This window comes from Canis aureus, chromosome 1, assembly GCF_053574225.1.
Source record: "Canis aureus isolate CA01 chromosome 1, VMU_Caureus_v.1.0, whole genome shotgun sequence".
NCBI classification, from domain to species: Eukaryota; Metazoa; Chordata; class Mammalia; order Carnivora; family Canidae; genus Canis; species Canis aureus.
The window spans coordinates 110,054,242-110,081,722 of record NC_135611.1 but is presented as its reverse complement, the minus strand read 5'-3'; the positions used below and the strand labels follow the sequence as shown (position 1 = coordinate 110,081,722).

General features: G+C 54.5%; 2 protein-coding genes and 1 long non-coding RNA gene across 9 annotated transcripts in view; 2 read left to right on the top strand and 1 right to left on the bottom strand.

Annotated features, from left to right (window-relative positions):
- Positions 1–6,675, top strand: part of HIF3A (hypoxia inducible factor 3 subunit alpha) — a 29,593-nt gene extending 22,918 nt beyond the window's left edge. For all 6 annotated transcript variants that reach the window (XM_077847875.1, XM_077847865.1, XM_077847872.1 and 3 more), the window contains 2 exons: positions 1,081–1,162; positions 3,323–6,675. In XM_077847875.1, the coding sequence (XP_077704001.1) occupies positions 1,081–1,162; positions 3,323–3,420 (180 nt within the window). In that variant the 3' untranslated portion in view covers positions 3,421–6,675. The remainder of the gene's footprint in view (positions 1–1,080; positions 1,163–3,322) is intronic.
- Positions 1–8,164, bottom strand: part of LOC144283590 (uncharacterized) — a 13,563-nt gene extending 5,399 nt beyond the window's left edge. For both annotated transcript variants that reach the window (XR_013352149.1, XR_013352146.1), the window contains exons 1-2: positions 8,013–8,164; positions 1,841–1,997 (exon numbers count right to left, since the gene is read on the bottom strand). This is a non-coding gene — a long non-coding RNA (uncharacterized LOC144283590). The remainder of the gene's footprint in view (positions 1–1,840; positions 1,998–8,012) is intronic.
- Positions 8,102–27,481, top strand: PPP5C (protein phosphatase 5 catalytic subunit). Its single transcript, XM_077847890.1, has 13 exons — positions 8,102–8,310; positions 14,229–14,470; positions 20,317–20,464; positions 21,170–21,291; positions 22,114–22,179; positions 22,497–22,595; positions 23,405–23,510; positions 24,248–24,390; positions 24,537–24,624; positions 25,441–25,481; positions 25,572–25,750; positions 26,683–26,764; positions 26,959–27,481. Exons 1-13 carry the CDS (start codon positions 8,190–8,192, stop codon positions 27,019–27,021), a joined length of 1,500 nt encoding a protein of 499 aa, XP_077704016.1. The 5' UTR covers positions 8,102–8,189; the 3' UTR covers positions 27,022–27,481.

Below are 27,481 nucleotides of genomic sequence, written 5' to 3'. Positions count from 1 at the left end.
GTTCTTGGCCTTGGATTATTAGCATAGCATTAAGAGTCCAGACACTGGAGTTAGACTGACTTAAGTTCAAGTCCCAGGTCTGCCACCTAGTAACTGTGAGACCATCGGGCAGGTGGATGGGACCACTGTGAACCTCAGTTTCCTCATCTGGGAAGTGGGATGGTTACATCTCACAGGACTCAAGAGAAACAAATGAAATTAGGCCCATCCTTAGTGGCTGTGATAAATAGTATAAAAACAAGCAAGCAAAGGCAGCATCCCGTATCCCGCCTTCCCCCATCTCCCTGCTTCCATCTCACCTCTGCTGTCCTTTCTGCCCTTTCCAAAACCCGTCCTAGGCTGCACCACTTCCTCCCTCCAGGACCTTCCGTGGCTCTCTGGCTCCTCACTCAGAGCAGGGCTATTTGTGGTTGATAGTATCAACAGCTGATACTTACTGAGTGCTTACCTTGCAGCAGACACTGTACTAAGTGCCTTTCATGATTAAGTTATTTAATCCCCATGACCACTCTTAAGATGTTGTTGCCATGATCGTTACTATTAGCATTCACATTTGCACATGAGAGGACAAGCAACTGCATGGGTCAGTGTCTAGGAATCAGCAAGAGGTGGTGCATCACCATGGGGCCAGCAGCATGGGGAGCTGGCACTGTCCCTTGCCTGAAGGCACAGGGCAGAGGGTGGTCACTCGATCCTGGAGACAGTAGGTCTTGTGAGAGCCAAAACCTTCCATGGCGGGACACAGCCAACCCAGGACGACCCAGCAGAGATGCAGCTAGATCAGATACCCTTGCTTTCTTGTCCATCGTGCTGGCATCTCCCGTTAACATGAACATGCGGAGCAAGGCTGCATGTTGATTGGGTCCATGTGCATGGTCTACCTGCTGGGGCACAGGTGAAGGGCAGGACGGGGCTCTGGAGGGACACACGGAGGAGATGTAGGACATTGGCTTAACCCACAGTCACATAGCCCATAAGTGGCCGCTGGACCGTGCAGAGCTCTTAACCACATTGCACCATCCTGTCTCCTGGGATATTGATGACGATGATGGTGGTGGCAGCTTTATCTCTCTCCTACAGAGTTTCCTTCTGACAGGAGGGCCAGCCCCAGGGAGCCAGCAGGATCCCAGCACCCACCTCCTGGAACTGAATGAGCCCCTGCGTGAGTAGCAAGGCCCTGGATCCCTCTCTCCCCAAGAAGGTGCCCCAGATGGCTGAGGGGGGGCAATCCAGAAGGTTGGGGGCAGCTGTCAGTGCCTGTATACAACCCTGGTAAAGACAGACATCCCCTTTCTGCTCTCAGCAGCACTGTGAGGAGGAAAGAGAGGCCCCGAGGGGTGGAAGGCAGAGGCTTCCCAGAGCTGCCCTTTGGGGTGGAAGCTGAGCCCAGGCTCAGTCTAGGCCTCCCGAAGCCTGTGTCTGATTATGCTTTGGGCTTGTCCTGCCTTGGTCATTCCCAGCTACGTGGCTTTGGGAAATAGTTTTTGCTTCTGGAGCCTTGCCTCCTCCGACAGATGTGTTATAATAGTTCTTACCTTAAGGAGATGTGTGCAGGAACTGTGGAGGGGCAGCACAAGGAGAGCCCAGCACAAGATCTGATTGGTAGTAAACACTCAAGAAATGTCTGCCCTCACGCCATGTTGGCCTCACAGCCCCGCCACTGAGCCACAGAGCAAGACCGGCTGCTAGGCTTGTTTGCGCTACCATCCTCACCTTCCAGCACGCCTGTCAGTAGCCAGAGCTCCACTCCAAACCTCCACACATCTGACCCAGGCCTCCTTCCGCTCCAAACTCATCCATGGCTCCCTAGTGCCCTTCCGAGAAAGAACAGGCTCCTCACCTTGTCCTCCAGTCTCTGCGGGGTCTGACTGCTGCACATCCTCTGTTCCAGCCACAGTTACGGTCTTTTGTTTGGTTCATTCTGTCCTTCAGACACGAAACAAAGATTTACTGAACACAAATAAGTGCCAGGCACTGTCCTGGGAGCTGGGACACACCTGTGAACAAAACAGAAATCCCTGCTGTCACAGAGCTGAAGGGAGGCAAGGGAGGGAAACACATGCTTCTGGGAAAAATAATGCATGCAAAGGGAAAAGGAATTCTGGGGTGGGGAGCGGGGGGGTGGGATTTCAATTTCAAGTAGCACAGTTAAGAGTGGTCTCATTGAGAAAGTGACATTTGAGCAAAGACTTGAAGGAAGTGAGAGAGTGAACCATGAAAATTTCTAGGGGAAGAGCATTCGAGGTGGAAGGAAGAGCAAATGCAAAGGTCCTGAGGTAGAAGTGTATCTTAGCTGGGGGAAGCAAGGCCAGTACAACTGCAGCAAAGAAGGAAGAAGGTTGGGGGACTAATTACATGGGGACTCCAGAAGGCATCCTGCTGACTTTGAAGCAATCTGGCTTGAGGAGATAGCCTCAGGGCCTTTGCATATGCTGATCCTTCTGCCTGAAATGCTTTTCCTTCTATTCTTTGCCTAATTACTGCATCCTTTAGATCTCAGATCAAATATTACCCCTTCTGTGGAGCCCTCCCTAACTTCCTAAGCTCATGGCTCATATATGGGTGTTTGTCATTTGATTTTTAGCTGTCCTCTCCCTGTGGGAATGAGCCGTGTGAGGGCAGGGGCCAGGCTTGTCTTGTCACTGCCATACTCTACAGTCTGGGTGAGGCAGGGCAGTGGCTGAGCACAGAGCAGGGCCTCAGTACATGTTTGTAAAGGAAGAACTAAGATTTATCTAGCACTCACTCTGTGCCAAGTTTTGTGCGAAACCTACTGTATACATGATCGAACTGACACCCCTTGCTGGAACTCAGGACGGGGAGTTTCGTCTGTCCCATTACCTGCCCTGTCCCCCGTGCCTGGCACACAGCAGGTGCTCAATAGATATTTTCCGAATGGGGTAGGTATAAGTAAGTACGCCTGTTCCCTCAGTGACGACAGCTCATTTACTGAGCGCTCACCAGTGCTAATTATCGTTCAAAGCACTTTACAGGGATTCACTGGTTTACTTCCCACAGCAGCCCTGGAAAGGGAGTAGCAGTAGTCCACTTTGCAGATGAGGTAGCTGGTGCAGAGAGAGGTGAAGTCACCTGCCTCGGCTCACACAGCAAGTAAAGAGCGGCAAACTCAGGCAGCATCTGGCTCCAGCTGCCTTAAACATCCCGAGCACCCGAGGTTCAGAGATTAGAACTTGCCCACGATTTTCCTACGATGTGAATCCAGGCACGCCTGCCTCGCCACCCACGCTTTTAACTGTCATGAGGGGAAGATGGGTTTGGGTAGTAATTCCCCACTGGCTGACCTTCCCATCTTCCCCCACAGGCCTGGGCCCCTCGCTGCTCTCTCTCTACCCGGATGAGGACACCGTGGAGCCCAGGAGCCACTTCCAACCAGCGGTGGGCTTGGCCCAGGCCAACTGAGCCAGGCCCTCTTCCCTTCTCCCTGCCACTCCCCAGAAAGGACCTCAACCACACTCCACGCCAGCAGCCAACGCACAGGATGGGGGTGCCAGGAGAGGGGTTCCCTCTCTCTTCTTGGTGGCCCCTGCCCATCTTGGGCCTACCTCAGCTCTCACCCCTCTGCCCCCGACATCTGGGGGCTCTTTGGGGTGGTCTCAGCTCAGTGACCTCTGGGAGGGGGGTCCCTGGAGCCCTCCTCCTCCTTCTCTCAGGACTTCCCTTGGGGTTCTCAATACTGCTTACCTCATCTCTTTCTCCAACTCTCCTGGCTCAATTTTGGTAATTGGGGGGGAGGGGAAGGTTGGGATTCAGACCTGTGTTTCTGGGCTCTGGGGAGTATTGATAACCATGATCACCTTTCTTTCCATCCATCTTTCTTTTATTTTTATCCTTGTTGTTTTCATGATGTTTTTAATCGCTATGAATTGCCTGGGGTCCATGAGAATGCAGGACCCTGATCCCCCCTCCTCCCTCAGGTGTTAATGGGGAGGGGCCTCTGGCGCAGACTTCACCCCTAGCAACTTCTGATCAATCCCTTAGCCTCCCAAGTGGCCACCCCGCTCCACCCGCCCCTCCACTTGGGACTTCTGCTGCCCCGAGCCTCGCCGGGACACTAGCTCCATTTACGGGCTTCCTATTACCAGGGGTAACCTGCAGCTTCCTCTGCTCCCGGACCATGCAACCTCAAGCTCTCTATGCTTCTAGACCACACAACCTCAGACCTTCTCTAGTCCTAGACTGCACAGCCCCCAGCAGGTTGGGTTCAGACCCCATATCCCCCAAACCCCTCTTCTCGTCCTGGACCCACCACCTCTAGCACTGTCTCTTTTCATACTTCCGTGGTCTCCTAAGTTGTCTGGTTCTAGGTCTCACAGCTCCCAGGTCCCTCAAGCTCCAGAGCCTACACCCACCAGAGTCCTCTGGTTCTAGAACTCACTCTGACTTCCTCTGGTTCCACACCTTTCTGTAAATAAGTCTCCCTTGTACCAGATGTCACATGCTCCAACTCCTGCTGATTCCACCTCTTACAACCAACAACTGCCTCTGATTCCAGACTGAACCCACAACCCAAGCTTCGTATTGGTTTTAGTCTTCCTCATGTGTGATACATTTGGCTCCAAACCCAGAATTCCAAATTTCTAAGTCATTTTGGTGGTACACTTCACAATACCCAGCTCATTCCTTTTCAACTTTTTACACTCAACACTTGTTTTTCCAATCAAAGAGGAGTAAAATGAGTTTTATGTCACTCTTACAACCATTATAGTACTTCCAGGGCAGACACCGCACGCCAGGTCTCTTCTGCTCTAGACCTTGTGACCTCCAACATCCACTGGTTCCTGACTACATCACCTTTAGAACTTGCAGTTCCCAGGACCCTGTGATTCCAGAGATGATGATCTTTTTTCTCTGATTTTTGAACGTGGCTTCAGATGTCTTCTGATTCCAGACCTCACCCTGTTAATTCCCGTGGTTCTAGACCTCACAATCTCCAGTTTGCTCTCCAGATCTTATGACTCCAAATTACTCTAGATCTAGAACTTAGCTTTCAGACATCTTCTGATTATAGACCTTGCCTTTATACATTTTTCTGGTTCTAGACCCTACAATGCCCAACTCCTGATTTTAGATCTAGATCTTATGACTCCAAAATCTCTCTGGTTCTAGAACTCAGTTCTTAGAGTTTTGTGAATTCTATTCTTGCTCTATAGATTCCTCTGGTTCTAGACCTCACAGCCTCCAGCTATCTCTGACTTCAGATCCAAATTCTTTTGGTTCTAGAACTTAGCCTCCAGGTGTTCCTGATTCTACAATCTGGATGTCACCCTGTGGATTCCTCTGGTTTGGATTCCTCTGACTCTCTGATTCCAGACCCCATCCTTGTAACTCTATTCTAGGCTTCCTATCCTAGTCAAGTTGCCCCACTTCCTGTTCTGTCTCAAGTCTTCCCATTCCAAGTCCCTCTACTAGGGGACTTCATGCTCAAGCCTCGCCATCCTCAAGCTCATACCTTACAGTTACCCTGTCCTAGAGCCACCACCACTGCCCCCCTCAGCTCTCCAGGGATGCACTTACCTTTACTTTACCCCAGGTACCTGGGGGACCTGGGGCTCCCTTTACAATCCAAGAGACTTCCCCAGCCGCACAGAGACACGCACAGCCCTATCTGCATATCACAGGGTGGGGAGAGAGGCCAGGACTCCTCAGTCCTCTACGACCACCTTTGTGTCACTCTTACCCTCCAAACCTATTTCTACGATGGTGCTACTCTGGGTCTCCCACACAAAAAGGCCTCCCTCTCTCAGCTCAATTCACCCCCTTTTTGGAAGGCACTTCTCACTCTGTTTTGTCATGGGATGGCCTATCCAGATTGGTGCTATGGGGGAAGAGGGTCTGGGCCCTCTCTCCCTCAGGGGGTAATCTGGGCCCTCAAATTAGGTTCCGGGGAACTGGGCTGGGTTGGGGAGGGGAAGGGACTGGACCAGCCACTCTGGCTCTGAAACCCACTAATTTCTACACCACCATAAAGATCTTGCCTTGGTAGGCACCAGAGCTCCGTGTGTTGACTCATCTGTGGGGTTGCTTCAGGGTATGTGGGTACACTGGCCGTTCCATGTCGCTGTGAGTGTGTGTGTGTGACTGTGTTCCTATATGGGTCTATGTAAAGTTGTATGCCTGGAGATGTTGTAAATCTATATATGTGTTTTTGTGACATAATTCTGTGAACCTGTGAGGAGTGGGGAGTTGTAATTCCTTCTACCTGTATGTTAGTATCTGAGTGAAATGATTCTGCTTTGTGTTTCTGGTTACTTTGGGTTTCTGTGTTCCTGAATGTGGGAGGTTTTGTGGTGTTACAATTATGCTTACACATATGGGACTGTTTTGACACTATCATTCTGTATACTGGTATCTGTATGACATGGTTCTCTGTACTTGAGTGTGTGTGTGTGTGTGTGAGAGAGAGAGAGAGAGAGAAAGAAAGAGAGGGAGAAAGAGAGACTGCGTATCTACAGATTCAGGTGCAGATGGGTGTGCCTGTTCTGTCCCATCTCTGTATGACTTTTATAATAACCCTCTTCCTATGTTCCATGCAGGAATCTTTTTTTTATTACTACTTTAAAAATTTTTAAGTAATCTCTATACCCAACGTGGGGTTTGAAATCATGACCCCAAGCCACGTGCTCTACTAAAGAAATAAAACTTTCAGGCCTCGTTGCTCCCTTGCCTAAAATGCTTTTTTCTTCCTTCCTCCTTCACACTTGGTTATCTCCTACTCATTTTCAGCTCTTGGTTCAAACATTCCCTCCTCCAGGAACTCTTCCCTGCTTGTCCAACAGGGTGAGCCCCTCCTCTCCCCTCTCAGGTCTAGGTACTCGATACCACTCTGAGTATTTTATTGGACTGTGTATAAAAAGTGCTTACTCTGTGTTAGGCCCTCTGCCAAATACTTTATTCCTATGATCTTATCAAATTTCTGCTAATCATATATAATAAGCACAGTTATTGTCCCCATTTTACAGAAGAGGAAACAGGTTCAGAGGATGATCACTTGCCAGGGTCACACAGCAGGGAAGGACTGAGCTGGATTCGAATCCGGGATTCAAATCCATCACAGCAGCCTTCCCATACACACTTCTAAAAATCTCAAAAATCTAGAGTCTAGGGACAGTGGAGTAGGGCTTAAGAGCACAGAATCAGATGGGACAAGGTGAAGTCCTGGCTCTGCCACTCTCCTTGTATGACCTTGGGGAAGTTGGTTGACTTCTACAAACCTCGGTGTCCTCAGTGGTAAAATGGAGCTGATACTATAATCTACTTTCTAGGCTGATTGTTGGCTATGATACGAGGTGGTGGGATCAGGCTGTCAGGACAAGGCGACTGAGAAGTGGGACAGCTGTGGTTGTAGGATGGGAGCTCCAGCAGGGCCTTAAATGATTTAGTGCCATAGTTCCACAGGAGGAGCAGTTGAAGGCTTGGAGAGGATGGTCTGCTAGGATGTAATGGTTGGGGTGTGTGTGTGTGCATCTGGAGATGTCGCCTGGGGCTATCCTATTCAGCGTTTCCTAGGTAATGCAGTAGAAAGAGTTTAGGTTTTTCTAAGGCCACTGTTGCAGGCTGGGGACTAGGAGATGAGGATGAAGAAAGGAGATGGTGCAACAAACTTCTGGGCCTTGCTCAGGACTAGGGCATCCAGAGCGCCTTCAGTTAACAGATGGAGATACAGTTAACCTTCAGGGTTGGAACTTTAGTCTCTTGGTTTGAGAATCCACGCATTTTTCAGAGGGGGGTAATTGCCCCTAATTGCTCAAGGTCACCCAAATAACCGGCCGTAGGGCTAGTCTCCCGGCTCTGGTTCTGCGTGGGGCTGCCTTGCAGCCACACCCACCCACCCAAGAAGACCCCTCCAGAACTTCGGCGGCCTTCGAACACGGCGACTTCGCGAGCGCGGGCGCGGCCAGACCTTCCCCGCTCGCCCCCGCCCCGCGCGCCCCCTTTCGCCCTCCCCATTGGCTCCTTCTACGAAGGGCGCTGTCTAGGGTCCCTCTGGTCACCTTGTCCTCCGCGCGCTCTATGGCGAAAGGGCCCTGCGCAGGCGCGCGAAGGGAGCCTTCGGGGCCCGCGCTTTACGACACTTGTGCAGCAGCGGCCGCAGCAACTCGGCACTCCTTCGCGACGATTCGGCCGGGTGCCGCTGGCGGCCGTTGCCAGGGTGGGGGTCGCTTTGCGGCATGGCGATGGCGGAGGGCGAGCGGACTGAGTGTGCTGAGCCCCCCCGGGACGAGCCCCCGGCCGATGGCGCTCTGAAGCGGGCAGAGGAGCTCAAGACGCAGGCCAACGACTACTTCAAAGGTGCGCCTGCCCCGGAGGGGGCCAGGGAGGGTGGAGAGCGGCCCGGGGCAAGGGGTGCCCGGCCCGCGCGGAACCATGGCAACGCGGAGCGGCAGCCTGGGCGCGGGGCAGGCACTACCAAGTGACCGGGCTTGGGGAGGCCCAGGATGCCGCTACCAGGGGCCGACAGGGGGGGCTTCTGACAGGAGGGGTGATACCTAGAAGCGGCATTCGGAGCGGGTGCTACTAAATGGGAGACTGGGGAGGGCGCTACCAAGTGTGCGGCGGGAGGGGGACGGGAGCGAGGGCATTTCCGAACGTGAGGTCCTTGAGAGGTGCTAGTTGTGGTGAGGCCTGAAGAGGGCGCTGCCAAGTAGTGACACAGGGCTGGGGAGTGATGGTGCTACCCAGTGGGGAGATGGGGCGGGGGGGGGGGGGCACTGTCCCAGTAGAGTAGGGGTGGGGAATAGATCATTAGATGGGAGGGCAAGGAGATTGGGGGTTGCACGAGAAAAAGGGATGCGTGGGAGGCCCTGGGAGTAAAGGTGGGGAAATCCCAAGAATAGTATGACATCCGATCTTGAAAAAGAGTAAGATGTGGGGGCACTCATTCATTCAGTAATTCATTATATTTCTAGAGCACCTGCTTTGCGCTAAGGACTGTGCCAGACTCTGGGGATTTAGCAGGGAATGAAGCAGATGTGGCCCTGCCCTTTTATAGCTTGTAATTCAGCAGGAGAATAAGACATTGAGCAAAAACACAAGAAGTAATAAAATGCTTAGAAGTTATGAAGAATGCTTTGAACAGACCCCAACAGGGTGTGAAGGAGAGAATGAGGGCTGGAGGCTACTTTATAGAGAGCGTCGTCAGGGAAAGCCTTACTGAGAAGGCATTTGAGAAGAATCTCGAAGGAGTGTTTCAGGTGGATGCAGCCAGATGTGCAAAGGCCCTGAGGTAGGAAATGAAAGACTAGTGTGGCGGAAGCTTTAGCAAGTTAGCAGGGAGATGGATACAAGATAAGTTTAGGACCGGGGCCAGACCAGGTGGGGTTTCATAAGTCATTGCAAAGCTGGTTTGGATTTTACTGGGCTATTCAAGAGGAGACATTGAGTTGACAGATGGGCCAGTCTGGAGCTGCAAGGAGAGGAATTTGGGCCTGATCAGCCTATGCATGGAATAGAACACCTGCGAATGGATGAGGTCATCTAGGGAGAGAAGGGGCTGGAACCTTGAGGAATTCTAATGTTTAGAAAAGAAGAGGAAGAGGCTGAGGAGGAGTGGTCAGTGAAGTGAAAGGGAAGTTGGGAAAGGTGTCAGGAAAGATGAGAGAAGAGAGTGCTTCTAGAAGGAGGGGGGCTGTACCTTGGGTCGGGTGCTACCCGGGTGAGCACTGAGCATTGACCATTGGATTTGGCTTCACGAATGTTGGTGGTAGCCCTAAGAAGGGCAGTTTATAAGAACAGTTTTGGGCAACAATGAAGTTGGTAATTAGCTAGGAGAACACCCAAGGGTGAACAGGAAGTGAAGTAGAGACAGCAAATGTTGACAAAGTGGTTCGAGTATTTTGGTCCTAAAAGGGAGTGGAGAAATGGAGAGAGGGAGGTGCTTGCTTTCTTTCTCTCTCTTAAAGGATGGAAGAGTCCAAGAGTCTGGTCCAGTAGAGAGCTGGAATTGATCCTACAAGAGAGATGGGAGACTTATGGCAGCAAAGCTGGGGAAAAGAAATGGGGTTGGAATCTAGAGCCTTAGCAGCCTTCAGTTGGCCTTCAGTGGAAGCACAAGGGGATTCAGAGCAGGAACATTTGGTCAGGCTGCAGCCACGAGGAGAGGACCAGTGAGAGATGAGGCGGAGCCTTGGAGGCCAGTTCAGGGAGTGTGGATGTCATCCTGAGGGTGGTGGGGAGGCATGGTAAGATTCCCCAGCTTCCGGGCTGAGATTGGATACAAGGGCAGAGCTGGAGGCAGGAAGGAGACAAGGATGGTGGACAGGTAGATGAGAGGTGTCTCTGGTCAGAAACCAACAAGAAATGTTTCAGAGAGGATATGAGGGCTGGTGAGAGGGAGGAGGGAATGCCAGGCAGAAAGAACAGGATGGCAGAGGCCTATCCTGGCAAAGGTGAGCAGAACCTAGCCTCAAGGAAGTAAGTGGGGCCGGAGTGTAGGAGGCAAGGGAGGATGCTGAGCTTTCTACTGTGGACTCTGGGGAACCATGGATAGTTCTGAGAAAGGGAAGGACAGGGTTAGGTTTGTGCTTTAGCTGGACCCCTACAGAGGGGCAGGACTGGAGGCTGGGAGAGCAGGGAGGAGGCTGAGGCAGGAACCCGGGCAGGTGGACAGATTGAAGGCCAGACCAGGGCAGGGCGGGGCTGGAGGGATGGAAGTGGATGAATAGATCTGAGATGTTCAGGAGGCTGCCTTGACAGAACATGGCAACTGCCTGGCTTCGGGGGGTTGAGGGGTCGGGAGAGGTGTCGTCGGGAGAGGTGTCCAGGATGAGGCATGGTCTCCAGCTGGGGATTGGCTGTCCCTGAAATGGGGCTGAGGAAGAGCAGCAAGTATGAGGGTTGTTGCTGAGGCGAGGTAAGAATTCTGGGAAACCGTAAGTCATGGGGAGGGGCCCCCTGCCCCCCAGGACCTGGGCGCTCAGAATCCCTGAGGCCGGGCATGCAGCCAGAGGTGCTCACATTGAGCTGGCACAGAGGAGAAAGCTACTGGTCCAGGCCCCTCAACTCTCTGGCAGGCAATGGCAGGCACAGAGCCCCAGCCTCGGGGGCTGTGGGAATAACAATAAAAAGAATAATTACAGCTCTCTTTAATTGAGCCCCTGTGGTGGCCAGGTACACCACTTTGCTTAATCTTCCCCCCGGGCACTGAGAGGTAGGTAGGAGCAGCCCTGTTTGTTTTATAGAGGAAGCTGAGGCTCAGAAGTGAAACCGCTTGCCCAAGGTCAGAGTGTGAGCAGCAGAGCCCGGATATCCCCCTTCCTCACCACGTGCTCCCTTGTTCAGAGTCCTTACCTGCAGCCTGCAGGGGGAAGAGGATATCCCCCTGCCAGCATGGCTGGATCCCCTCTACGAGCTCAGAGCCTGGTCCCTGCTGTTGCTCTGCTCTCCGGGCCTCATCATCCCCCATTCTATAAAATGGGAGGGGTTGGATTTAACCCCCAGAGAAGCCTCTGGGTCTAAGATTTTGTAGACATGGTTAAGAGCTCAGGCTGCCTGGATTCAAATCTTGTTTATTTCCCTTATGTGCTGTGTCACCCCCTGGGCAAATGACTTAACCTCTCTGTGACTTCCTGTCCTCATCTCTAAAATGAGGACTGTCTTGAGGATTAGATGCACCGCATCTAAAGCAGATAGAACAGGGCCAGGATTTGGTGTCGTTGGGTAGATGCGGGAAGTACAGTCCCCTCCCATTTCCTCTGCCCGATTCTCCTCTCCCTTTCAGTTAGTCATATATTCACTTCTTTTGGAAGTATCTGCTGATGGCTTTCTCTGCCGTAGCCACATTTCATATGAGAGTTTATGTAGCCCTCACAGCTGGGTGAGGCAGAGAATGGCTGATCGTCATTCCTGCTTTTTCAGATGAGCCAGTGAAGATGCAGGGAGGGAAGGCTGTTTGCCTGAGGCTTCGTGGTCAGCATCCGCAGAGCCAGGTGTCAGGCTCCAAGACACCAGGCTCCCCATGCCAGACCAAATGGCCACAAGAGTAACACCTCAGCCATCAAGAGAGCTGGCCAGCTGGCCTCTGGAACTCAGCCAGGTGGCTGGAAGTAGTCCTCGAAGGCGCTGGCATTCCAGGGAGGGTCCGGCAGACTTAGGCTGTCTGGTTCTGCCCTTGCTTGTTTCTGGGAAGTCTGTGGGGCCTGCCCTCCGGGACTCCTAGTCCTGAAGAGACACACCCATCACCTAAAGGTGACAAACGCAGAAATGAGCGGGGCTGGGATAGGTGAGCCCAGAGGCCAGGGCAGCCCAAAGGAGTGCCCGACCCAGCCTTGGAGTCAAGGAGGGCATTCCGGAAGAGGGGACATCTGAACCCTCTTTGAAAGATAGTGGGTATTAGCCTACAGGAGGTATTATTTTGTTCCTGGCCGTCTCCCCGGGACCTGACTTCTCCTTTTCCTAGTGTCAATCTTTTCCTTCCTTCCTTCCTTCCTTCCTTCCTTCCTTCCTTCCTTGAAGAATTATTCATGGAGCTTGGAACTCTCTTCCATTTTCTTCACCTGACTCACTCTTTTCTCACTCTCCAGGTCTCCTGCTCTGGCATCTTCTTGGTCTGCCCCCGTGCTAAACGCTCATCAGTAGTGTGTGTGTGTGTGTGTGTGTGTGTGTGTGTGTGTGTGTTTGTCGCCCACTGGACTGTGAGCCCCAGCAGGGCAGGCCAGAGCAGAGGGGATGCTGTGTCCTCAGGGCAGGGCCCTGGCCCCCATAGAGCTTAGGTTCAAATTGGGGAAATAGATTATAAGCAAACAAAACAAAGGAAAGTTATGGTTTATCTGATGGCGCTGGACAAAAATGAGGTGGGAGTTAGGGCAAGCATTCCCATTTTAGGCCAAGTGCTGGGAGAAGGACTCTCAGACTCAAGTCCAGAGCGGGTAACATAAGTTGCCCAAAGACACCCGGCAAATAAGAGGTGAAGCCACGGATTGGGCTCAGACCACCCGCCCCTTGTGCTGGATTCCCTCTCAGGGGCTACCTGGCATGGAGAGTGAGAATGGGAATGTTTGGTCTTGGCTTGGCCCACAGTTCCTGTGTACCATTTGCCTTGTGACCTCAAGTATGAGTTTCCCTCACTGAGCCTCAGTACACTCATCTGGAAAATGGGGCTAGTTCAGTTATCCTCAGAGGTGTGGTGAGGGTTCAGGGAAGGGACTCATGTACCAAGAGCCCTGCGTAGCACTTGGCACATCATGGTCCCCCAAATCAGGCAAGCCCCTGAGCCATAGCCTCCTCTCTATCGAATGGGCACATGGGAAGGGTCCAAGCTTGGCTCTGCAGACACAGCCTGGGTGTCTGACCTTGCACAAGACCTCCGTGGCTCATCTGTAAAGTGAGCACCAGACAGTGCCTATGCCGTGGAGATGTGACGGTTCCCCGAGTCAAGATGTAAAGTGCAAGGCACAGTCATAGCTCATTTCCAATAAAATGAACCTTTTCCCATTGGCCAGATGACACATCCTGCTGCTCTACACTTACACCTCAGGGTCCACCCCCTGCTGTGGCAGTGGCCTTCGGGATGTGTCTTGTCCTTGCCCTCACCCTTCCATCCTCCCACTCACTCTGCAGCCCCATCAGCCTCTCACTCACTAATCCTAAAATACAAGGCTTATGCTGGCAGCACACTCCCTCCGTCCTTGCCCGGGGCCTTTGCTGGACCCCCTGTTCCTTCTCTTGGGAATGCTTTTCCTCTTGTCCAGTTTGTTACTTCTTTTGGGTCTCTGCTAGTATTTCCCCTTCTCGAGGCCTGAGTAGGTCCCTTTTCCTTTCCTACTTGTTCTACTAGGCCCCTTCTTTGGGCTTGTTTACTTGTTTTGTGGGGCTGGACATCCAGGGGGCTCAGGGCGGACTCAGATTTGCTGATTCACAACATCTCCGCTCTGGCATTCTAATATATACCCTCTCCAGGCCATAGGACTGGAGTAAGACCCTCCTGAAGTCCGGGAAGAAGTATCCAGGTTGGGGCCATAAGGGGTGATGGCATGGCTGGATGATTATGTGGAAGTGACTTTGAGTCCTGGGGATTTTAACCTGAGGAAACAAAGCATGGGACAGTTGGGACAGGGAGAGGAGGTAGGCTGAAAAGACATTGCTGAGCCCAGCCGTGGACTTCAGTTTCCCTATCCATGAATGGGGAGACTGGGCCATTACCCAGCCTAGGGCCTATTCTTACTGGGTGGCAGCCACCGTGCCTCATGCCGCCGCCTTCTCCATCTCCACAGCCAAGGACTACGAGAACGCGATCAAGTTCTACAGCCAGGCCATTGAGCTGAACCCTAGCAATGCCATCTACTATGGCAACCGCAGCCTGGCCTACCTGCGCACTGAGTGCTATGGCTACGCACTGGCTGATGCCACGCGGGCCATCGAGATCGACAAGAAGTACATTAAAGGCTACTACCGCCGGGCCGCCAGCAACATGGCACTGGGCAAGTTCCGGGCCGCCCTGCGTGACTATGAGACGGTGAGCCGGGCCTTGGAGGGTGGGCCTGGGGAGTAGGCCAGCTGGGGAAGGTTGGCCTCAGGGTGCGTGGCTGGCTTGGGAGGGTATGGGTGGCCATTCATGCATTCAACCACCCCTCACCCATCCAACAGATAAATGCCTGTGAGGCCCCTTGGCCCGGAGCCCTCTTCAGGGGTTCACATCCCAGCTCTACCATAACTTGCTTAGTACCTGGCCTCTCTGTGCCACCTGTTCCACATCATGAAATTGGGAGAACACTGAGACCTACCTCTGAGGGTTGTGGTGAGGAATAAATGAGTCTCTGGAGGGACGGTGATTAACTCCATTGTGCAGATGGGGAGGCTGAGGCCCAGGGAGTTAAGTCACCTCTCTGTCAGCATGCAGCTGGCAAGTGGCAGAACTGGAATTCGAACCCCTGGCACCCATGTCTCCTGTGTCAGCCCCCTGAGAGGAGGGGTTTTGCTTGTTCTGTTCATTGGGTCATTGCTTGGCACCAGCAGAGGCTCAATCAGAATGTGTTGCATTATAATTCTGACCCCCCCCATTCACCCCCATATTCCCTCCTTTTGTTTCATTCACCATACTGCGATGAGCAACTTCTGTTGTGTGGGGAGGGGCGCCTGGGGGGGGTGAGAGCCACAGGCTGCTGTTGGAGGGAGCGGGGCTGGCTGCCGGCCTGGGGTGGAGGGTGGATTTCAGGCCAGGTGAAGTCTTGAGCCAAATCGTGGGTCAGGAGACACCTGTGTCAGGGTGGGGGCAGGGGCATGGAATAGAAGGTAATTTAGAGACTGGGGGGCAAAATGGAGGAGGAAGCACGGTGACACCTGGGAGGATGGAGGAAGGAACTGCAGAGCTTCAGGTCCCAGGGCGTTCCCTAGTGTAACTTCCCCCTTGTTCTTATCTAGAGAATGGTGGCAAGAGGAGTAGCCACCTCCTGGGTGGCTGTGGGACTCTGGTAAAGTGCCGTGAGTGGAGGTCATTGGGGCACAGGGTCCATTAATGAGTAACCCAGGAGAGCACTTGGGGTTGGTCGGGAGCAGGGTTTTCCTGCTGGGCTCCCAGTGCAGGGGGAGACCTGGGGAGACGGGGCAGGGCAGAGGACCAGAGGGCCTGAGCACAGGTCTATGGCAGGGCCTTCACCATGCCTGGAATTGTAGGAAAAAGTCTTTCCTGGGGTGAAGACTCCTTCTTCACAGGCAGGGGCCTAACCCCACATACTCCATGAAGCTGAGATGGTCAGTTCCAGCCATCTTGTGGACATAATCACATCTGAACTTCTTCCTTGGTCTTTTGGATGTCATGGAAGGCTGGTGGTAGGGGATCCATAGCCTTTGGGAACCACCCTCAGGTGGGGCCACACTCAGCACTTAAATTGTCACAGCCTTAAAAAAAAATTTTTTTGTCATAGCCTATTTTCCCATGGAGTCTTCGGCCAGGAGCCGTGGGGAGTCCCCACATGAGCCTGAGATCCTCGCCCATGTGGTTCCTCCCCCAGCCTGCGGGGTGATCTGCTTCTCTGCTGTGACACATTTCATCAGGCTCTGTGAACTCCCAGCAGGCAGCAGGGCTGCCCATCCACGCGCTCTACCTTCTGCCCTGGTGCCTTGCAGATATGCTAGAGCTTCAGGCCCCCTCTTGGATCACAGCTTCCATGGAGGCGGAGCCAAGACGTGACCTTGGATGAACACAGGCCTGAGGCTTTGCCTCTCAACAGCCCTGGCCTTAAGTCTAAAGGCCTTTGCTTTCTTGGCCTCTGTGTCCTCATCTACATGCTCACCGTGGGCCTCGTGAGCTCTTAGCACGCAAGGATTCAGTCCATCGTATAGGCAGGAAACTGAGGTCTGGAGGGGGAAACCCCTCCTCCAAGGTCTCCTGGCAGAGCTAAGACTAGGTAGGACCTGGAGTCCCGTCTTGTGACTTAGTGGTTTGAGACCAGCACATCTGTCTTCCTCAACTAGAATAGAAAAAAAAAGTAGTTCGTTTAGATGAATTGTGTATGTATTTGTGAAAAAAAAAAATCTCATTTATGTGGATATGGATGTGATATAAAATGTGTATTTCCTTACGGTGAGTCATAATCAAAAGCCTCAAGGTCACTAATGTAGGAGTTGGCAGTTGGCACTGGCAGCATGGTCAGGACACCCAGCCATTGGTTGGGTAGCTCTGAGTGCTTTGGCTCTCTGCCCTCAGTGTCCTCCTCTGTAAAAGGGGAAGAACACTAGGGCCTTCCTTAGAGCGTTCTTGCAAGGAATAAATGAGATAAGTAAATTGAGAGTGGGGCCTGCCCCTCCTTGGCACTTGCTGCCATTTCTCCAGGAGGGTGTTGGGGGGGATGGAGGGGGAGAGCCTGTGGCCCACAGGAGGGGCTGGGTGCAGATGCCAGTGTGCCCCTCCAGGTGACTGGAGGTTCTGCAACCACAGCCCGGAACACTTGTAATTATTAGGTGCTGATTGGACTTGTTGGGGGCGTGAGGTCATGCATGGCATTTCCCGGTTATTACACAGGTGGCCCTCCAGTGTCATGGAGGGATCGCAAACCTGGGTTCCTGTTTGATCAGTTTGAGCATGTGGCTCTTGCCTGTGAGCATTCCCAACTGAAGGTGGCAGTTGTCAAAAACAGCTCTTGAGAGCATCATAGCTTCACATGCGCAATTGTAAGAAGTGAACAAGTGAGACCTAGCTCCCTGGTTACCCCAGTGACACATCTGCGTTAACTATGCAGACACCATAGTCAGGATCCGGACCGGGATACAACTCACATACTACTTTCTAAAGAAGAGTCCAGTGTTGAGTTCTCTCTCACAGGCCCCTCCAGTCTGGAGCAAATGACCTTCCCTAGGAACAGCAGGGCTTGGCAGGGCCACCTCTCCTTTGCCGGCCCGTAGTGAGTCCTAGCAGCAGCGCCAGCCACCAGGCCTGGAATGAGCACTCGCTGGCTGCCAGTGCCTGTGACAGCCCTCCACTGGCACCCTGCCCTCCTGGAAGCTGAGGGGAGCTCAGGATAGAGGTGGCATGGTCCTGCAACTCCCCAGAGGGTATACGAGGTGCTGTGGGGACAGGTGGCAGCAGGCCAGGAGGGAACGTGTCCTAGCTTGCATGGTGGAAGACTGGACCCTAGGCGGGAAGAAAACGGAATCCTGGCTCCTTAGGCCTCATGTCTCTGGGCCTCAGTTTCCACATCCATTAAGTGGGGAATGTGGTAACACCTAGTAGAACCACTTTGAGGATAAAATGAGCAAGTTCAGTGCATACAATGATGTCAGGCACGTAATAAGTGCTCCAAAAATTACTTGTGTATTGTTACTGCTCCTTCTCCCTTTTCCCTGCCTTGTTAGTATTTATCCCTGTCCTCCACCCACCCTAGGAACTCTCTGAGAACAGGGGACTGGCCAGAGGAAGTGCTTAGTGGTTCATCCATCCCCTGGGAGGCATTCACTCCCTCTTGGGGCACAGCCACAGCCTCACCTTCATGGGGCCACCTTCCAGTGGAGACACCCATCTCCAGCCGTGCTTAGGACTGGGGCAGGTGAGCCCCGGGGTCTCGACCCAGCCAGGGGGGTAAGGGTGCTCCTGGAGGAGGGGCGGCGGTGCTGACAGCTGGAGGAGGAGGAGGAGCTAGGAAGGAGTTGGAGGTACAAGTGAGGTGTTCTGGGCTGGGGGCAGCCTGCACCAGGTGACAGGGAGCTGGCGCGTTGGACTTGTGGGTTTGGTCTGGCTAGGTTGTGCTGGGCAAACAGAGAGCAGAGAGGTGGGCAGGCCTGTGTGGGCCAGGCCAAGTGGCGGTTTGGACTTGATCCCAGGGTGTGGACTCATACCCTCCCCAGTGGGAAGGACTCCAGGTGGTGTCTGGTGCCGCCTACCTCCCGAGCCTCACACCATGCCCACACCTCAGGTGGAGCTGCCTGGCAGGCTGCCCTAGCCGAAGCCTGCCCAGACAGGGAGGAAGCCACCGCGTGCCATGACCCAGCTTCCTGCCATCCACTGCGTCTGTGCACCCATTCCCAGAGTGAATGAGCCACAGTGACCCACGGTTTTTTTGTTTTTTTGGGGTTTTTTTTGTGGCTTTTATTCTTTTTTTTTTTTTTTAAGATTTTATTTTTATTTATTTATTCATAGAGACACAGAGAGAGAGGGGCAGAGAAACAGGCAGAGGGAGAAGCAGGCTCCATGCAGGGAGCCCGATGTGGGACTCGATCCAGGGTCCCCAGGATCACACCCCAGGCTGCAGGTGGCGCTAAACCGCTGCGCCACCGGGGCTGCCCCCACGGGGGTTGGCAAGTACCTCTGCACAGCCTTCTGACTCCCTCTGCCAGCCTTTCCCTGGGGGCGGTGGCATCCCGCACTTGAGGACTGGCACTGGCACCTCTCTCTGGGCCCCTGGCACAGGAGCTGCAGGACCTACTCGTTGGTCGACCCGCAGGGTGGGCGAGTTGGGCAGGGTCTGAGCATAGCAGTTATAGTTACAGATAATGACACTGAGGCCTGGGGGCATGACATCCTTGCCAAGATGACACGGTAAGGAAGTGGCAGAGCGGGATCCCTGGGTGGCGCAGCGGTTTAGCACCTGCCTTTGGCCCAGGGCGCGATCCTGGAGACCCGGGATCGAATCCCACGTCGGGCTCCCGGTGCATGGAGCCTGCTTCTTCTCCCTCTGCCTATGTCTCTGCCTCTCTCTCTCTCTCTCTCTCTCTGATGACTATCATAAATAAATAAAAATTAAATAAAAAAAAAAGGAAGTGACAGAGCCGGGGCATGTGGCCTTGTGTGCTTCCAAACTGGGAGGATCAGAGTTTGTGGGAAGTGGGATAGAAGGTGGTGGAGTGGTGGAGGGTGGGGAGGGATCAGGTGCCTTTATTGCACACTTACTGGACCCCACAGTCACGTGCCTGGGGCTTTTTTTGTGTGTGTGATCCCATTTCCAGCATGGCGGCCCGTGAGAGGAGCCACGAAGGGCAGCCTCCACTTGTGTGGACTTTACTCTTGCTGGCACCACCGTGCACACTTTGTGCATGTTCACTCCTGTGAGCTGCTGCCTCTTGGGCGGATACTGCTACAGCTTCCCTCTTGCAGAGAGGCTGGTCCTGGGTTACTCAGCTGAGGACTGGTGGGGCTGAGATTTGAACCCAGGCAGCCCACAGCTTTTACTGCCCTGCAGAGGAGGACACCAAGGGGACAGCAGTAGGTGCTGGCTGCGACGTGCCAGGCCCTCTGTTTGTTACCTGTTCTTCCCTACGGCCCTGTCAGGTGGAGCTAGTCGTGTCCCGTGTTGTCACACACACACCCCACACCCACACCCCGCCTTTATAGGTGATAAAAACGGTCCCAGTCAGCCAGCAAATCATTGGTTCTGTTGCATCTGGGGCTGTTCGTGATTGTAGACCCAGCCCATCCTTTCCTTCTAATCCTATCCCCCTTGGTGTTGACTCTCATGTCAGTAGAGTGAGCCTCAGCCTGCTGTGGTTCCCACAAGCAGCCAAAAGCTGAGCGCGTACTCCTCAGCCAGGACGCTTATTTTAATGACAGAGCTGATTTTTATAAGAAATCCCCGCTTGCATGGGTTCACAGTGTTTACCAAACCCCAGGACAGCCCTCTTTGTGCGGGCAGCTCTCCTTGCCCTGTTTTGGGGCACACAGCCTGGAAGTGAGAGAGTGGAGGGGTGTGCCAGTGGTGCGTGGAGGCCGGTGGTCTGGCTTCCGTGTCTGGGGAGCCCAGCGCCAGGCAGGCTGAGCACAGCCTCAGTGTCCCCACTACCTGTCTGCTTCTCTGCCCTAGGCCAGCTGTGCCTGGGCCTTGATGCCTCTTTTCTTCTTTCCCTCGCTCCCTCCCTTTCTGCCTGCCTGCCCAGGTGGTGAAGGTAAAGCCCCACGACAAGGATGCCAAAATGAAGTACCAGGAGTGCAACAAAATCGTGAAGCAGAAAGCCTTCGAGCGGGCCATTGCAGGCGATGAGCACAAGCGCTCCGTTGTGGACTCGCTGGACATTGAGAGCATGAGTGAGTCAGGCCTAGGTGCCCTGCCACACCCAGCCCTGAACACACCACATCCTTGCCTGGGCCTTCTCCACTCCCCATGTGCCTATACTCCTGTCCCCAGCCCAATGTCTGTTGCTCCTCTGTCTACGCTCCTGGGAGCTCCACAGTTCCACGCCGCCGAGGTTTGCCAGGGTTTGCGTTCCCTGGTTCAGGCGAGGTAGGCGAGCCCCTCCTGCCCCGTGCCAGGGCCCAGCTTCCTACCAGCATCTGTACGGCCCACCCCACCCTCATGGGCCTCCCAGTGGGATTTGTCTCAGTCCTCCGGGTGCTCATACAATTCAGTCACTCGTTCTACAGATAACTACTAGGTGCCAAACCCTGTTCTAGGCTCTCGGGATACAGCTGCGATTAAAATAGTCTCTGCCCTCATCAAGCTGATGGCCTGGTGGGGAGAGAGATGATTAACAAGTAAACAAATGAATTAACTGTGTTAAGTGCTATAAAACCAAGTAGGCAGCAGGGGGGAGGGGTGCTGGAAGAGGGAGCTCACTATACAGAGAGGTTAGCAGAGCTGGCCTGAGCAGAAGGGAGTGGGCAGGGGAGGGACCTTCTCCCTCCCTCGGCCTCTCGCCCATGCCCAGGAGCCAGCCTCCCCTCCCTGCCCCCACCACCACCTTGAGGGCTGCGGCCACTGACTCTAGCCCCTGCTTTCCATTCGCACACCAGCCATTGAGGATGAGTACAGTGGGCCCAAGCTCGAGGATGGCAAAGTGACAATCACCTTCATGAAGGAGCTCATGCAGTGGTACAAGGACCAGAAGAAACTGCACCGGAAATGCGCCTACCAGGTAAGGCCTGTGTCAGGCACTGCTCACACCTGTCACCCCACAATAGCATCGCAGCGCTGGCAGTGCCCAGCCTCAGCCACGGAGGGCAGGTTGAGAAGAAGGGTGGCCACGGCAGCCGGCACCGCCGAGTGGGGAGTGTGCTGAGCAGTGCAGAGGAAGGCTTTATTTCTGATGCTGCATTTTCGTTTCTGGCATTTCCATCTAGTTATTTTTATTAATAGTTTTCATCTCCCTGCCCCATATGTTCATGCACGTTGTCTTTTCCACTAGATCTTTTACACATTTATCATAGTTATTTTAAAGTCTCTGGTAATTCCACCATCTGGGTCATCTCTGGGTCTGCTTCTGTTGTCTGTTCTTCATGCGTCTCATCCTTTTTTAAATCGTATGCCAGACATTTTGTGTAAAAGAACGGTAGAGACTGAGCTGAGTAAGAATTCTCCGCCGAAGATGGCGGCCCCATCTTGTGTCAGGCCACTGGTGTGAGGGGCTGAATCCCGGCAATCTGCAGTTGGCGCAGCTCTTGGTGGTCACCGCTGACTCGTGGTGTTTTCACACTGGAATCAGGACTCTCCTTCAGCCCTGGTAGCATCCTGGGAATGTCTTTAAGTTGTGAGGTCTCCAGCTTCCAGAACTGTGGGAGCACTCGGATTTTCAGCCCCATAGCCAGATTTTTGGGGGAGTTCTGTGCTCTCCAGTTTGCCCCCACTTTTCCCTGCCCTGCACTCAGTGGTGCCTCCTGGTCAGCCCAGGCTCTCCGGGACCCGGAGTGGGCAGCAGGCAGTCCCACCGGCTGCGCTCACAGCCTGCCCTCCCTTCCAGATCCTGGTACAGGTCAAAGAGGCCCTCTCCAAGCTGAGCACGCTCGTAGAGACCACACTCAAAGAGGTGCGCACTGTTGGGTGGTGTGTGGACTGGCCAGGGGTGGGGGGCTCCCTGGCTGGGGAGGGGCTGTGGAGCTCAGAAACTCACAGACCCACCTGGCTTGGTCTGCCTTTCCTCTCCCCCCACCTCCTGCCTCTCCCCTGAATGTCCCTCTCCCCTCCTGGTCTTTGTCCCACCCTCTCCATTTCTGTGTCCCCTGCTTGTGTCTTTTGCATGCCTCTTCTCGGTCTCCCGTGACCTCTTGCCTCTCCCCTCACCTCTGCCCCCTCCCCACCTCTCTCTCTGGGCCCCTCCCTCTCCGGTGGCCTCTTTTCTTCCAGACAGAGAAGATTACGGTGTGCGGGGACACTCATGGCCAGTTCTATGACCTCCTCAACATATTTGAGCTCAATGGTTTACCCTCGGAGACCAACCCCTATGTATCCTTCCTCAGAAAAGCACACCCTCCCCTTCCTCCACCTGGATTTGAGAAAGGCGCTCCTGCCACAGAGCAAGGCGTGGACCTGCAAAGGGAGAAGCCTGACCAGTTGCTCAGGCACAAGGATGTGGTGGGAGTGGCCGGCCAGCACCAGATAGGCCAGGGCTCGTTCCCTGCATGCTGTGTGACCTGGGCAGGTGGCTCAGTCTCTCTGGGCCCCAGCCTCTCTTCATCTCCAGATGAGGCTGCCACAAGATCATATGTGTAACAACACCAGGCACCGCCACTTCCCAGCTGTGTGACCGTTAGCAATACCTCCTCTCAGTGCCTCAGATTCCTCGTTTGAAAAACGGGGATCGTAGAGTCTGCCTCATTGTTGAGAGGGTTGCAAAGAGCTGAGGCTCTGAGCCTCACAGAGCTGTATAAGTGTTTGCTGAGGTTATGACAATTGCTTGATTAATGGCCACCGTGTGGGGCCACCAGGCCTGCATAGTATGCGGTGGGAGGGTCTGTGTTCCATTTCCCCTATGGTTTTGGGCTTGTATTTGGTTGAGGAGGGGGAGCAAAGTGAGCTGACCACCTCATGTCCCCCTCTACCATCTGTTTCCCTGAGAAACAAGTGAGGTGGGGGATCTCAGGACTGTCCTGCTGAGGCTCGGATAGGCCCAGCTGCCGGGCCAGAGAGAACACCCCAGATCCTCCAGGCTTGCTGACATCCCCACTCCTAGGAAAGAACCGGGAGCCATGGGACCTGGAAAGGCAGGGGAAGAAGGCAGTGCATGCCCCACCTCGTTTTCCTTAGCAGAGCAGATATTTAATGGCGACTTTGTGGACCGCGGCTCCTTTTCCGTAGAAGTGATCCTCACCCTGTTTGGCTTTAAGCTCCTGTACCCAGATCACTTTCACCTACTTCGAGGTAAGCTGGGCAGCAGCAGGGTTTGGGGTCAGTGTGGCCTTGTGTAGGATGAGCTCGCCAGGGAACAAGGAGCCCCGGGGGAGGGGGGGGGTCCTGTCCATTGAGAGATGGAGGGGGTAAGGGTGGGCCGGGCTTGGGGCTCCCAGGGGCCTGAGCACTAGTGGTGGCCAGGTTCATGGCCAGGTTCGGGGGGCTCACACAACAGCACTTGGTACACGGTAAGTGCTCAGTAACCACCTGCTGTGGGCTTCTCTGTAGGAGGTGATGAAGAGGTGGGTCTAGCAGAAGACTTGACTAATCCAGACTCAGCAGACATGGGGGCCTGGGCAGCTTCTCTGTCTCCCCTGAGCCCCAGGAACCCGGGAGGGGAGAATGAGGTTGTGTGTGGGAAGTTGGAAGCACAGCACGGGGCCAGCCCATAATAGGTGTTCTGTAGCAGGCCCCTCCTTGGTCCTTCTGGCTTACAAGGCACAAGGCTTCTCCAAAATGAAGCCCAAGGCTGAACCAGGCCTGCACCTCATGGCCACACACCTGATGTGTGCTTTTCAGACTGTTTCTCCCTCCAGAAAAGGGACCAAGAACAGTGTCTGCACCTTGTCAGGTTTCTGTGAAGGGCCTACAAGCAGAGGTGTGAATGTTGTGGGCTTGGGGCTGCTAGGCAGTCACCCTAAGTCCCAGTCCCCAGGGGCGCCCAGGCAGGGGATGCTGAAGCTTCTCTTCATTCTGCTGCTGGCCAGGCAACCACGAGACGGACAACATGAACCAGATCTATGGCTTCGAGGGAGAGGTGAAGGCCAAATACACAGCCCAGATGTATGAACTCTTCAGCGAAGTGTTCGAGTGGCTCCCATTGGCCCAGTGTATCAACGGCAAAGTACTGGTGAGGGTGGCAGACAGGACCCCTCAGGCTCCTCCCACCCCCGCACCCATGGGGGCCACACGCAGGCAGATATGCTGGTGAAGCAAGTTGGAGGGGTAGGGTGTGGCTGGCGCCTCCACTCACAGCCGTGTCACTCCCACATCCAGATCATGCATGGGGGCTTATTCAGTGAGGACGGCGTCACCCTGGACGATATCAGGAAGATCGAGCGGAACCGGCAGCCCCCAGATTCAGGTGACCAGGGCGGGCTGAGTGGCAGCCCCTTCCTTTCCAGGGCTGCAGCATCTCCAGCAGAAACGGGTGGCCCTGCCCCGGGTGGGCTTCACACCCTCGGCAAGGACAGCAAGGCTGAGCCTCTGTGTCCTCTGATTGCCGCACCTCCTTCATGGGGCTGGGCTGGTGAGGGAGCATTTGTGTTCACGGGGAGCACACATCGGTCACTCATTTGTGAGTTCAGCTGCCGAGCCCAGAGAGTGACAGACAAATCAGGGCTCCTGTTCCAGCAGTGAGGACCGACGGAGCGTTCTCATGCACATGCACACAACTGTGGGAAGTGCTGCCCGGGCCTGAAGAGGTTAGGATGGCCTCTCTAGGGATGCCACATTAGAACTCATGGGGAAGGACACACCTGCCACATAGAAGATGTCTGGGGCAAGCACAGGGGGCCCCACATCAGGGGTGAGTTTGCAGGTGGGAGGAACAGCTGGCAGGCCAGTGGTTTAGGGGTAAGCCAGGATGTACGTTAAAGGGATTGATGAGGCCAGACCCCGCAGAGCCTCACAGGCCTGAGTGGTGAGCTTGGGCTTTGTTCCTAGGGCAGTGGGGGCCACAGCAGGCTTTGAACAGCAGGGGTGTGTGATCTGAGCTATACTGTTAAAAGTTCCTCCCATTGTGGGGCCATAATACATTGAATGGGTCTGGAGGAAGGGGAGGTCACGAGGCTCAGAACCCTATTTCACATGCCCCTGCTCAGGGATGCCCTGCCCAGCCCCCACCCCACCTGTGCTGTGGGGTGGGCCAGTCCCTGACGTCCCCTCTCCTCCCCCCCAGGTCCCATGTGCGACCTGCTCTGGTCAGACCCACAGCCGCAGGTCAGTGTGCGCAGGGCTGCGGCCGGCAGGTGTGGGCTGCGGGCAGAGAAGGGTGGGGCGGTCAGCACCCTGAGCACCCTGTCTCCCCAGAACGGACGCTCGGTCAGCAAGCGGGGTGTGAGCTGCCAGTTTGGCCCTGATGTCACCAAGGCTTTCCTGGAAGAGAACCACCTGGACTACATCATCCGCAGCCACGAAGTCAAGGCCGAGGGCTACGAGGTGGCGCACGGTGGCCGCTGTGTCACAGTCTTCTCCGCACCCAACTACTGGTGGGTCCCACCTCCTCCGCTGATCTGGGCTTCTTTTTCTCTCCCACTGAATTTTTTTTTTTTTTTTTTTTTTAATTTTACAATAATGTTTCTAAGAGAGGTAAGAGTAGGTCAAATGGTATCAGGAACACCTGCGTGGCAGTCACTCAGATTCAGTAGTTACCAACTCCTGGGCTCTTTTAAAGCAAACCCCAGGCATCACCTCTTTTATGCACCGACACCCCCGTATGTTTCTGAAAGAAAGGACTCTCCTTTTCTCTATGCAAGCAGGGTACCACTGTCCTACTGTCAGGTGTCAGGAGAGGTCACCTGAACGCAGAGCTCTGTTTCCTCATGTCTCACATAAATGTCTCTTTGCAGTTTGAGTTCTTCCTAGTAGGACCCGAGTAAGGGCCCCATTCTCAGTGTCCTGGTCTCCCAGTTCCCTGTCCCTCCTTCCCTGCCACTTGCTGGGTTTTGGTGGAAGAAACCAGGCCCCCTGACCTGCAGGGTTGCCTGTGCTCTGGACCAGGCCACCCATACCCTGGGTGCCAGTCACACGTTCCTCTATCTCCTATGTCTCCGGGTGGTCAGAGTTCAGGGTTTGGCAAGAGCCCTGCCTCCATGGGGCTGCTTGTGCTCCCTGTCAGCTCAGGAAGGCCCTCTACTGCTCCCCCATCCCACCTTCCTCCTCCCTCCCCTCATCCTCCTTTCCCCAGGATCCCTGTGTTTCTGGGTTGGCCTCTTTCTCACTTACGTGTCTCTGTCCACCTGTGTCTGTGTTTCTCACCCTCTCCTGGCCCTCAACATCTATGTACCTGTTTCTGTCAGTCTCCGATGGACTCTGACCGTCTGTCTCTCCCTCCTTTCTCGGACTTTCTGCCATCCAGCCTCCTTGGGTCTCTTCTTCCCCCATCCCATCCCTGACTGGCCACTCTGCCCTGTCCCCACAGTGACCAGATGGGGAATAAAGCCTCCTACATCCACCTCCGGGGCTCCGATCTGCGACCCCAGTTCCACCAGTTCACAGCAGTGGTGAGTCACCAGCTGGGTCCCCTGCTCTCCCTGGCCTGGACGTAGGGAGGACCAGGCTGAGAGGCCTAGTCAGGGTCAGGGCCCAGTGCCCAACAGCTCTTGCGGGGAGGGCGGTTCTCTGCATCTAGTGCTCAGACTCCCCCTGAAGCCACCCCATTTCTGTCTCCCTTGTCCTCTGTGCTCTTGCTCCCCAGCCTCATCCCGACGTCAAGCCCATGGCCTACGCCAGCACGCTGCTGCAGTTAGGGATGATGTGAGGCCCGAATGTCCCAGGGCCTGCACCCCATGTGACCCCAGGCCCAGCCCAGGGCAACGTTGGACCCCTTTTACTTTGTAAAGTTTGTATTTATTCCCCTATAGGTTTGCAGAGGGGGTGGGGAGCCGACCAGAGGGTCCGCTCCCCGGAGAAAGAGAAAGGAGGTGGAGAGGCTGGGGTTGGGGCACATCCGGGCATTGCAGAGGGAGGGAGGCCACTGCATGTGGGGTGGGCGGGGCCCAGAGGTTTCCCCGCCTCCCTTGTTTGCATGGCCCCTCCCCCTGAAGCAATAGGGCCCCGCCATAGGAAGACCCCCCCAGAAGGAGGGTCATCAGGGAGGCCTCGCCTGCATCCCCCCCTCCTGGCGGCCCCGAGATGGGGCGAGGCTGGGGCTCACCCCCTTCCCCAGCTATTTTATGTCTGTAATTAAATGTTAAAATAAAGTCATTATTGTAAGTCAA